This window comes from Charadrius vociferus, unplaced genomic scaffold, assembly GCF_000708025.1.
Source record: "Charadrius vociferus isolate BGI_N301 unplaced genomic scaffold, ASM70802v2 scaffold298, whole genome shotgun sequence".
Taxonomy (NCBI): Eukaryota; Metazoa; Chordata; class Aves; order Charadriiformes; family Charadriidae; genus Charadrius; species Charadrius vociferus.
The window spans coordinates 1,458,314-1,471,436 of NW_009649936.1; the positions used below are offsets into that span (position 1 = coordinate 1,458,314).

Consider the following 13,123-nt stretch of genomic DNA (forward strand, 5'->3'; position numbering starts at 1 on the left):
TGCTGTTGAATTAATGTATCTCCCTAAGTATTTTAACTATAATTCAGCGGGATTTGCTTGTTACTTTTATTTGAAAGTACTTTTTAAAAATCTGAAAGTAGTATCTTCTTAAGTTGTGTGGTATATGGGAGTAATAGTTTAAGTAGGAAATTTTTCTAAAATAATTTTTGTTGAATGGCTTTTAAAATTCAATGAAAAAACAGTGTTGATCAGTTCTTTCTTTGGTTGGTGAGAGGGAAAGCTTATCTTCCTTATCTTCATGAAGATTTTGTTTTCAATGATAAATTGGTGCCTTAAGGGAAGGAAACCTATATAATGAAGAAAAGGTGATATATGTCTGTCTCTAAATGGTTAAATGATGATATGCTTGAAGTTTTTCTTGGCTTTCAAAAGGATTATTGTTTTCCATCATTTAAATGTCTTTGTTTTGAGGAATTTGTGATGATTATTAGTGTAGCTTTGGAGTTTTTAATGCATATGAAGTGTTTCAGCAGATACCTATTCAGACTCCTGTGTGACAATTTTAAGAAATGGTTCGTTAAATAATTCTGAACATGTTCTGTCTTCGTGACACTTAATTTTTCATTAAAAACTACTTAATGACATAAAATTTAAATTAATCAGAACAAAAATCATCTGTGGCACAAGGCACGAAGTGCGTATGCATGCGATTTAACTTGAGAAATAAGTACATGAGATATCCCACTGGCTTGAGTAAGATTACTTAAATGGGTAGACTTGTATTTTTCCACAGTGTCTTTCAGTATTTTTTATCTAATCGTATAAAATACTTCTCTGAATGTCATGAAATAAACATTTTTAAGCATAGGTAGTTACTGAAACTTTATATATAAAATTAATAACTACTTTTATCAAGTTTGATTTTATGGTAGTTCAGCATAAGCATAATAATAAATCCAGCGATATTTAATGATTTAGGTAGCTGTGCCTTATGTTTGGGCTCCAGTGCTTAAGTAGCTTGAATCCAGGTGCTGGACTATGTGTTGTATGTGTGATTGTGTCCAATATCAGAAAGTTATAATTACCTTTTAAACTACTTCTGAAAGATCATAGCTGGTACTGTCCTCTCTTGGAACAGGTAGCTGAGGCAGAAGGTGGGATTCCTATATGCCTTGTAAAATCTATTAGGTTTAACTAGGAAAAAAATATGCTGCTCCGCACCCCTTCAGCTTACCATGTGTAATAAGGAACACCTGCAATGTGATGCTCAGCAGTTCTGCAACTGAACTTGTCAGATGCTTGTTGGTTCCTTATCAGATTTTATTTTTGTCTTGCTTGTCTAATCGTCTGGTTACTAGAAGGCAGCTCTTCTGTAAGTGGATTTTGTCACTGTTGCTGTTGAGTCATTAACGTCTTGTAAAGTTCTAACTTTGAAATTATTGAAAATTAAAAACGTAATGATTTAATTGTATTCATATGTACATTCAGATGCCTAATGTTATGTTTTAATTCCACAGAAAATGTTTGAGAGATTATTTTGCAGTTAATGGCATGGCTTCCTGTGTTTGACCAATTACAATAAAGTATTAAAACATGTTTTCTTCCTTGTTACCAATGAATTGTTTACTTGGCTTGTAGAGCCCTGTAACTACTCATAGACAGTGTTAGATCTCTGAAGTTGTAAAGTTTTGTGTTAAGTTTCAGAGTTAGAAATTAATCAGTATCACATGATAGATTCTTTCTTGTCTTTGTGATTCAGTATTTCTACGTTGTCAAACATTTTTATTTTGCAATCAGGGACATTTATCTTGATCTGACTCACGTTTATATTTCTAAGATTAATGCGGGTTGAATTTAACTCCTTTAGCAATGTATTTTTGAAGTAGCAGACTTTGTGAAATTTCTGTAGTCAGTCTTGAACATCCATAGTGATCTATTATTCCCTTTGAAAATTCTAGCTATCAACTAATAGTGAATAATATCAACTATGGGTTTGTATACTGTACTGATTTCTTTAGCTCGGAGTCCACTTTAATAGTTGTTACAAATATTGTAGAGTCCGTTCATATCTTCCAGAATTTTAAGATTCTTCTGTTTATTTGAAGTATCTGTCCCCTTTATAGGATTAATAAAATCTTATACTATTTAATAAAAATAATACCAAATACATGCTGTAACACTCAGAGGTGGCTTTTTAAAAAACTTTGTAGTTGTGTTTGTTTTTGATATTATAAATGTTTAACAACTGTTAGTTATAAAGCAAAATGTGAGTTCCGAGTGCATTTTTTCCTTTGTTTTAGGTGATGGTTGTTTTGTTTGAAATACTTTTTCTCATTACAGGCCAAAGTCATCAAAACAAAGGAAGGCCAAAAACCAAACCCGGCGACTCTGAAAAAACAAAGTAAGAAATTTTACTTACTTTTTAATGTGTTATTATTTTGAGTTATTTTATGTAGCACTTAAAAAGGAGTTAATGCAACTTTAACTTGCTGCTTGCTTGTTGCTAATTGCTTTGATTATGTTGTTTACATACTCTTCAGAATATAGTTCATGTTAAGATAGCAGATTAAAGTTCACAAAATTCCAGTTTTCATGAAGAGCCGGAGTTATTACATGAAAATTAAGTATTTCCAAAGCTTAGTTGAATTTCAGTAAATGAAGGCATAATTTTAATAAACACTGTTTAAAAACTGTTGCCGAAAAGCAAGTCACACAGTGTAGCCATAACAAAATATGTTCTTCCTTTACAGCAAAAGATAATCGGAATCTCGTTCCAATTGTTACATTCAAACTTACACCGCGACTTAACTCACCCTCTATCTTATTTTCAAGGCCTCTTTGTGCTAGTTCTATTCTTTGTACCAAATAACCTTTAGAACTTCTCTGCAACTACATATGCTTATTAAGAAGAGATCTGACTGTGAGGAAAGCATTGTAAGTCAGTCTCAGAATTGAATAGTATTCACTGTTCAAAAAGTAAAGTATTCACTATTCAAGAAGTAAAGAACTCTTTAAGTAAGAGTTCTTTAGTTGTTTGTAGATCTGAATTTTCACTTAAAGCATATCGATGTCTAATTTTAAGTACATGAATACTCCCCATAGAACATGCTGAATATAAATAGGTATGTTTGATGGTTCGGGGCCGAAATTGAATTATTTGAGATAAAAAGCACTATAGATTTGATAGGCAAAATTTATGCTTCAATCTGTTCTAACATTTAAAACTAAGTTTAAAAAAAAGAAACAATTATTTCCAGTGATACTGGGGCCAACGTGCTCCAAACAGGTTTGGGGAAATGGCTGCATTTATAGGTGGTTCTGTATGCCAATGTATTTCTTCATCCAATAGATAGTTGAGGAGTAAGGAACTGTGCCTGCTGACTTATTTGTAAGGTGACTGAGACAAATAATGACTTACTATGTAGGGCCACGCAGAGATGGAAGCTTTCAGTGTTTTAACCTGAGCTGTGAAATTAGAGAAATTTAAGCTCTGACTGTACATTCTTGCTTGTATGCAAGATAGGGTTTTTTAGTGGTGTTTAGGATGATTAATAACAGATGAGGGGTAGGGCAAAATAAGGTGTTTACAATGAAATAGGAAAGTTTCTATTAAGTGGTAATTTTTAAAGGCAGATTTCTCAAGTAGGAAAGTCGAAGCCTTCAGGAAACCTGGAAGTTGAACTTGATTATCCCCAGTCCTAATCTAAGTGTGACAAAACCTACCATCTTTTAGTCTATATCATACCGTACAATCATTTTGTTTTTTTCCATGACTCTTCTTGGATACCACTGTAGCTAGGACAATTGAAATTTTGTCACAGGAGAGGGCATTTGTGTTATTTAACTGGGTTGCTGCTGCCTTCTCTTTCCTTTCAATTTAAGAGGAGTGAGGAAGAAGTTAGAATTCACTATGGGAACAAATCCTCTTTGAAGCAATGGAATGATCTACAAAACTGCTTCTCTCATGGGGAAGTTTATTAGATTTATAAAAAATATGGTATTTCTCAACAAGCGAGGTGCATGCTCAGTTACAATCTTTTCTCCATTTCTGTAATTGGTAGGTTGCTGGGCTTCCAAAAATCTAGGGAATCCTCTGACACTGTCAAGAACTTATCTCAGATGAGTGTTTGATGCCTTTGAATGTGGGACAAAACTGAATGTGTATTAGCAAAAGGCAATACAGTAGCATAAAGGATTGAGTAGCAATTTTAGCACTGAGGCTTTAGTTTAGAGCATGAAGCAATGCTTTGCCTCTTCATTATACTTCCTCTGTTCTCTAGTTGTGCATGATGTTTGTGCTGCAGTAGTGGAAAGGAAGAACTGGGAAGAACAACTCTGTTCCTCTCTTCTCTGCTCTCCCTGCCCCCACCACGCATAGCTGCTACATGTATTTGATTTTACGTAGTGGTTGTGCTAGCGTAGAGGATCTTGTTCTTAGGAAGAGTAGAGAAGGGGAAAGAGGCTTAAGCACCTTCTTATACTGCTGCCTTTGGTATAGGGAAGTTCTCCAATCACCTGTCCCACCCCTTCATAAGACCAATTCAGCTGAGAATAAGGTGGAGAAGGTAAAAGAAAACAAATAAAATGAGGAAGACTGCTACTTCCCTGAAGGCCTAGTGGTTCCAGAGCCAGAAGTATGTGAACTACATGAATAGTATCATAACCCTTGATAGCATTATGGTACATGTGCTTGTGAAAGTGTGCCATAATAATCTCTACCATGTAGGCAAATGTGATGTGGTTGATTAAAAGCACAGAAAATTCTGTTTCTTGGAAAGAAGATTACATGTAAAGTAGATGTACAAACTCATGATGCCATTGTTCTGTTATTTGTAGAGATCACCTTGATTTGAATGTAGAGCCTAAAGCCATCCAAGATAAACTCTTCTGTACCATGCAACAGGTAACTGGGAATTCATTAACATATGACCTCAAGCGTAAATGATCTGTCACCTTTTAGTCTAAAAGCTCATTTCATAAAAAATTTAATGCTTCATGGTTGGCCCAACCTTTATCAGGAGACAAATATTATGTGATTACGCTGATTTATATAGTTTTGTTGCTGGTAGTCATCTTTTTCCTTCTCCTCCTTCCCCTCCTGTAACACCTCACACTGGAAATTAGTGTAATAAAACTCAAGTGTAGTCATAGAATAACTTAGCTAAAACCATGAGTTAGTAATAAAGCTCCCTTTTATCTTCATTTCTAAGAAAAACTACAAAAATTGCTGGGAATCATTTGGGGATTTCTAATACGCCTCCCAAAGTTCTGACTAAATGTGTTTTCTTGTGTTTGGTACATATAGTTGTAAATAATCATAGATTGTTTTGTTGAACGGTGTAGCAGGATGCTCTGCCTAGATGTGTGTGTGTGTGGGGGGGTGTTTTCAACATTGCCCAACTTGTATGAGTTTTCTGGCAGAAAACTTCCAGATGTGGGGAGGTCATACTTAGTGTCCTTAGTGTTGAAGGACACTGAGGATTAGCCTGACTTGGCAGCCCCAAGAACAGGGTAGGATGTAAAACCAGATGTTCCCAAGAGGAAGAAATGAATGATAAAATAAAGTGTTTTGCTGAGCTAGAAGGTTTGTCTTAACAACAAATGACCGGCAGTCAATCACTTTATACTGTAAAAGCTCAGTCCCATCTTTGAATGGGAGGGATTCTAGTACACCCCCTCTTTAGGAGTGTGTTTGGAATTCTTCCCTTGAATGGGGATGCCCCTCAAGGGTTACCCCTTGAGGCTGAATGAAAGAGAGCTACACGCAGTTGTCAACATGGGTGAGTAACATCAATCTCTACAAAAATAATTACTTATCAAGCTAGCTTTGAACAATTGTTTTAGTAAATCATAATTGTAATGAATAGTAGCTATAGCATTTATACTATGTAGTAGATGTTCTGAATAATGTCTTTTAGCCTGATCACACCATTATCAATTATGATAAAGTTTTTTACTTTGCTTACATATATGTAGTTTAGTTTGCCATCCTTAACCCTGCGGGACTGTTTAAAATGCTATAAAATTCATAAATTGAGAATTCTCCTTCTCGGGTCTTAGCAGCAATGAACGATGAGTATCCCAAAGTTCTTGAATGAAATCATGATTTCCTCTCTGTTAATTTGGGGAAGTAGATACCAGAAATCTCTATTCTTATTAATTACCTCATACAACAAAGTGGATTCAGTAGAAGGTGCAGGTTCTTCCTGCACTAAAACCTCTTCTTTCCTTTAAAATACCTATTATTGTAACGTTAATGCATTACTAGTATTGACAGTAACTTTTTAGTTAGCTTAATCAGCTTCATATGTCATGTAGCTTAACATTACATTAATATAAGTTCTGGTCTCTAACTATATGCTCTGACAGCATTACCTTATATCAGTAGTTCTAGGAAATTAAAGTGAGTCTTAATCATTTTTTCATTAACTCATTTCTGCATTTTGGTCTTTTCTGTATGTATTTGTAGTTTCCAGTGTCCCTGACACTTTTGTTTATAACTGTCATTAGATCATGGGTATTTTCTTACATTTGTCCTTTTTGGTCAGTCGACTGGATGAAGACAAAATAAGATTGAAATTCATAGATGCTTAGGAAAATACATTCTGGACATGACTTAAATTTAGTACGTCAAAAGCCTAATTCAGTTCACAGGAATAGAATTAAGTACACCATTAGAATAATGTTTAACAATGTTATGTTTCCTTCTTCCCAAACCTTCCCGTTCTTTCAGTTTTTCCGTGCCCATGACCCTGTCTTCAGAATCCCAGCCTCAAATGTTAACATATGGGGAGGGGAAAAAAGGGGGCAGTTAATAAAAAGCTTGTAAAGTAGCATTACTTAATACTGAAGATTAATTCATAATGAAATGAGGTAGTGGCCTCAAACACGTGGCTGGGCCTCCTTATTACTCTCTTTTGCTCACGATTGCAGGAGTAGGTGTTGGAGCAGCTTCTTAAATAGTCAAATTACTTCTACCCTGCCATGATGATCCGCTTCCCAAAGCTAATTTTATTTTAGTGTTTCAACAGATGAAGGGAATAGAAGTTCCTAATTGTGCAACTGCTTGTCTTGATTTACAGTCTCACTGCTGGAAATTCCCACAAGCTTCAGGAAGAAACTGTAGTGAAAGGCTAATAACATAATGTATTCTGAAACGCTCTAGCATTACCTAGTAACCTAGATGGAGAGAAATTCCAGGCAGAAGGAATTAGTTCTCAGGTTTTTCAAAAATGTTTGTACACAAAATGGAGTGTACAAGTGAGAAAGGCATAAGTCAGGGTTTGGTTTTAATAATATGTAAGGATCAAAATGATGTTTGAACTAAACTTGAAACCTCTGGCGAGAAAACGATCTAAACTTAGAACAAAACCTAGATTTTTAAGAGATTAGCAGCGGTAGGTCTATGAAAATCTGAAGTTTTTAGAAGTTGAATTTAAAACAGAGTTTTATAAAAATGTACCTGATTTGCTGCTTTAAAAGTAGAGTTGTGGTAAAACTGTAGGAAGTACAGAATTTTAACAGTTGTCTGTTGGATAAGTGTTTTAGCAAATAGCTTGCTTGCTTTAAAATGAAAAAGGAAAAGACTGTTTTCTTTTGGACTTACTATTTTCCTAAATATTTTAGGTGGATTTAACTATGTTGCCAGAAGAGGTTAAATCCCTTATTCGTGATGGTTATACAGCCTTGATGGACCAGCGGTGTCATAGTGCTGAACAAGCCTTTTCGCAATTGTTGTGCATTCTGAATCCTTCAGAATTAAAGGTAAACTGAGAAGAGTACCTTAGTTTATTAGAGTAATTGAAGTTTATGCTTTCAGTACTGTGTTTCATTCTTTCCTTCCACCAAAATAGTCATTATTATTGAATTGTTGCCTGTGATGTTGACCACAATGCCAAATGTATCAGTCATAAGTATGTCAAGAAACTTACAAATGAGAACAGGGTAAAAAAAAAGAAAAACAATAGTAGCATAGGATGTATTTTTGTAATGTTCAGCATACATGTGCATTTCTAGATGCAATCTGAAAAATATTTACCAAAATAATATTCTTATAAGAATAATACAAGATACTCATCAAATTATTTGATAAAAAAACTACTGTCCCTTGTCAGCTTAACTTTTATTCATAATAATGTAGGGTAAAAAAAATTATATTCTTCAGGTCAGATAACTCTTTGAGGGCAAATACTGTGAAATTTTGTGTATATGTATCTAGCCAATCAGCCATTGACCCATTTGTCATCACAGATTTCTTTAAATTATTGTACTGTTTTATTAAGTTCTGTGTGACAATATATGTGCACGTGTGTTGCTGTGTTTCAAGCTCCCATTTTAGTAAAGGCTGCTGGAGTGCCAACAAGTCTGTCCAAGAAAGTAATGCACCAATCCGTCTGGAATTGTGACCTAGTTTATTAGGAAGAAAAAGGTTGAGAAAGGGTTCTTTTTTTATTAAAAAAAAAAAAAAAGAAGAAAAAAAATCTTCTCAATTCTGAACGTCAAATGTAGCAAAGATACTGCACTGCATGAAGTCAACATAGTCAGGCCTGTAGTTACAGCATTTCTAAAAGCAAATATTTCAGGTTGTATCACTTTGAAATATACAGGTGTGCCAAATGACCAGCAGTAAAGGTGTAGTTAACCTTCACTCTTTATGCTAATTGTAACATAAATATGGGTAGAGGCTATGATAAGAAGGATGAGAAAAGCGTTTCCTGGCTCTGTTGTAGTGAAGATCTTAAATTCACAGTAGACAGTAATGCTCTACTTACCAGCAAAGTGGTTTTGTGCGTGCTACTACTATAATTTGACTCTATTTGCAGCAACTGAATCTTCGTATTATTAATTATGTTGTAATCATCTATGGACATGCCACTGCTCTTCTTGGAATAGGACAACCTGAGGTATGACATTAAGCCACTATATTGCTTTTATTCAAAATTCTAGTTCAGGTAGTTGGCCATCCATTTTTGCCTCTCTCTAACAGACATAAAATGAGTGGGGAAGGCAAGCTTTTGTCACATTTTTATCTTACAGTTTACTCTCTTGGACTAGATTTTTAATGGTTTTGGATAAATTAAGCTACCAAATAAAATTTCTTTTTATGCTTTCAAATGAGATTCTTAAGTACTACTGAAGTATAATCAATTATTCTACTTTTTTTGTAATCTGGTTATGCACTAGTCTTTCCAACACAAACATTCTGCTTCTAAAACAAGATAAAGAGAATGCTTTTTTTTTCTGGAAAACACCAAAACGCAAGTGTGGGTTGGTTTGGGGGGGGGGGAGGGGAGAGGGGTTGTTTGGGTCTTTTCCTGCAGTATTTAAAAATATTCTATGTCTTAAATGAATTTAAAAATGTCTGAGTGTTTGTAGCTCAGTGAGCTCAGTCATTTAATTTCATTATTTCAGAGGGAGACCATGTTTACAGAAGTTTCTGTTTTTTAAAAAAGGGAAGCGGTTGTGTGTGATCATAAGGTTGCTTAATTCTATTTACTGTTCGTAAGACTGATCAAAGAATAGGGCATACTGACCCATTCTACTGGAGCAAAAAAAGGAGAGGAAGAGTGAAAAGCTTCTAGCAAAGTGTCACATATTTTTTCTTAAATTTGTTTTAAAGGCATTGACAAAGGCTGAAGACCAGTTTAAGAAAATAATTGAACAGTACCAGGAAGAAAGATTTTGTTGTCTGGCATACTATGGAATTGGAAAAGTATACCTCAGACAAAACAGGTTGGTATATGTCGTGAATGGGTGATTTAGGTTGCTTAAAGAACCATCGTCAAAGGTGTTAGCAAAGTGGTTTTAATATGATGTTGTGGAAGTGCAACTTAATGACGTTCGACGGCAAGGTTCACTCTATTAATTACTGCATGGGAAAACATACAAAGGAAAATTGAGTTACACTTGAGTTAGAATGTTTCACAGAGAGACGGGGGATGCAAAGGGTAAGGGAGGCCCTCCCACTGCATCATGAGGTTCAGAGTGGACCCCATTACTTTCTGAACCCCTTCTCAGAGAGGAATCTAGGTGTGGCTGGATCCAGACTTAATCCCAGACTTGGTCAGCGGTTTATGTCTAAAGGATTGTATGTGATTGTTTCGTTAGCATCAACTCAGCATTCAATCAAAGTTCCCAAAACAAAATCAAAGTTATCATACTACAGAGCTATGCACGGTATCAGTTGCTTACCAAAGGTCTGCTGTTGGTAAAATATCTCTCTGCCTTGAGGAGCAACCTTGAGAGGTGCCCCAGCTCAAGGGGAGATCACTGCTGTGCAGCCAGGCTGCCTAGCAGGAAGAGCTCAAAGAAGGCTCACTTAGGCTGTCATATTTATGGGTTAAAGCGGTTGGCTCATAGTCAAATTACATGCAATGGAAAAGGTATGCATGAGACTACTTCTACCCACAGCTTTCTTTGTTCCTTGATAAATGAGCCTTGGAAAAACCACCCCGCTATTCATGTGTTAATTGCATGATTGGTGTTCCAAGCTCATATGCATCGATGCTCACTGTGTCGCTCTGCTCCTATGTGGGTTTTCAGAGAACATATTGGAACTAGAGGAGTTCTTGGCCCAGCTACGGCTCAGGCCTTTTCTTCCTTTGGAGCCTCTACCAAACTACTGCTAGTTTGGTTAAGGGGTTCAGAGCATATGTCACAGTATAATATAAAGCTTCAATACTTGATACGAAAGATATTTTCATTTGAGAAACAACGTGTGGGGGTTTTTTAATTATTCTTTGTTAATCACTAAATTCATACGTTTGTTACTGCTAAGGATGTAATGGAAGCCGTTGCATCAAGCGGACTCCAGGGCACAGGGGTATGACCGACCAGTACACCCCAGCAGTGGAGGAGAGCTCATAGGAGAAGGGCAAAAAATTGTGATCTTGAGGGGAAAAATGTATCATAGAGAAAGCTTAGCTTATCTCAACACCAGGGAGAGAAACCTTGGTTTTAGATAAGGCAGCTGCACCACTGAGTCATAGGGTTCCCTGAGACAGATAAAGAGTAATGTTATCCTGAGCTAGCCAGACCAGCATGGGGAGAGGGGGGGAGCATATACATGGCTCAGCCGAACAGAAAGTGCAGAAACTGGGCAACTTATAAACTAGAGAGCAAAGAGCTTGAGCTGGCTTCAACCTGGGTATTCCTGATGGTATTTTTTCCCAGCATCCTGACGGTAAGCATATCGAGACAGGTAATGGAAATCACATTTGTATTGATTAAACTGCGTATTGCAATTACTATGTTATACTTGTGTTGTGATTTCAGTATATCACTGTACTGCTCTACTTAATCAAAATCCCCAGTGACGCCTGTGGTGGCTTGACCTTGGCTGGCAGCCAGACCCTCATCCAGCTGCACTCCCACTCCCCCCCTCAACCAGAGAGGGGGAGAAAATAAGATGAAAAAAGCCCAGGGGTTGAGATAAAGACAGGGAGATCACTTGTTGATGACAGGCATAGGCAAAACAGACTCAATTTGAGGAAAAAATAATTTAGTTTATTGTCTGTTAAAAAAAGAGTTGGATGGTGGGAAACAAACTAAAAAATGAAAATGACCTTTCCCCAACCCCGCCTTTATCCCAGGCTCGACTTCACTCCCTCATTCCTGATTCCTCTACCTCCTCCTCCCCTGAGCTGCCCAGAGGGATGGGGAATGGGGGTTGTGATCAGTCTGTAACAGCTCCTCTCTGCCATGCCTTCCTCCACGAACTCCTCCCCTGCTGCAGTGTGGGGCCTCTCTACCGGCCACAGTTCCTTCGGGGCATATCCACCTGCTCTGGCAGGGGTCCTCCGTGGCTGCATGTTGTACCTCCTGCTGTAGGTGACCCTGCTCTGGCAGGGGGGTTGGACTAGATGATCTCCAGAGGTCCCTTCCAACCCTAACCATTCTGTGATTCTGCAGTGTGGATACCTGCTCCAGTGGAATCTTCTCCAGGGGCTGCAGGGGAATCTCTGCTCCATGCCTGGAGCACCTCTTCCCCTCCTCCTTCATACCTTGGTGCTTGAAGGGCTGTTTCTCACACTGTTTTTTACTTACTCCTCGCAGCTCTGCAGAACATTTTTTTTCCTTCCTTACCCATGCTTTCCCTGAGGTGCTACCATCTTGCCTGAGGGGCTCAGCTGTGCCCTGTAGGGAGATCATGGGAGCACAGAGACTGCCCCTGCAGCACTCGTTCCCACCCCTCTGCCCACCTTTGCCATGTAAACCCAATACAATGCCAAATAAATAAGTTTGATATTAAACCTTAAACCCTCCTCACATAGAATATCTAGAAGCACCTGGTCATACTGTTGGATGCTGAGGGGGGATTCCTCCTTCCTACTGCTGCAGCGTAGCCTGGTGCAGTCTGAGACCCGGAGGGTGTCTGCGTTCCTGTCCCACGGATGTGGCTGTTGTTTCCCTTGGCAGTTGTGACCTGTAGTGTGTGTCCCAAAGAGGTGTGTACACACACACATGACAACACAGCTGGACACCCAGACTATCCCAGGCAGAGCAGCTCCCATGTATGGCACTACCTGAACTCATGTAGAAAGGAAGTATAGGTAGCAGAGTCCTGTACCTTCTTCCTGGCTGATCAGGGTTGAAGGTCATTTGTGACCATAGACATGCCCCCGGTCTATGAATTGAGCAGCACACCCAGGTTTATGGGTCCCCTGAATATCAGTGCAGGCTCTCAGTCTGCCTCGTGTCTGTGCCTGGACTCCGGGCCCCTTACCCAGGCTGGCTTACTGGCTCACACCTCGAGGCTTTTATACTGAAGAGTCCTTAAACAGATAACTTAATGAACCGGCTTGTCTTTCGTTCCACATGCTATTACTGTTACAATTTTTTTTTCCTTGGATGATAACATAAATTGTGAAAGTATTACAGGCTGTAAAGGAGTTATTCATATATGATCTGAACGTGTACCACTTTCAAACTTAAGATTTTCAGATGCGCTTGATCAGTTTATGAAATCGCAAACAATGGTTAATCGCAAGATTGTACCTGGAGTATTAACTTGGCCCACAACATCTTGGGTCATTGAAGAGACACGAACAGAGAATTTACAGGTATGTTAAAAAAAAAAAAAAAAAGCATAAAACCCTGTTCTGTCAAATGGCCTTTCCAAAAAATAAAAAAGTCGTTATCCTTCTTCCCTCCCCCTCCCCCC

General features: G+C 37.7%; 1 protein-coding gene across 1 annotated transcript in view; it reads left to right on the forward strand.

The window, feature by feature from the left end:
• The window catches only part of TTC3 (tetratricopeptide repeat domain 3), a 69,071-nt gene that overhangs the window by 26,941 nt on the left and 29,007 nt on the right, over positions 1-13,123 (forward strand). The window contains exons 15-20 of the mRNA XM_009891362.1: positions 2,302-2,362; positions 4,798-4,864; positions 7,588-7,725; positions 8,784-8,864; positions 9,581-9,693; positions 12,896-13,022. Coding sequence (XP_009889664.1) covers positions 2,302-2,362; positions 4,798-4,864; positions 7,588-7,725; positions 8,784-8,864; positions 9,581-9,693; positions 12,896-13,022 — 587 coding nt within the window. The remainder of the gene's footprint in view (positions 1-2,301; positions 2,363-4,797; positions 4,865-7,587; positions 7,726-8,783; positions 8,865-9,580; positions 9,694-12,895; positions 13,023-13,123) is intronic.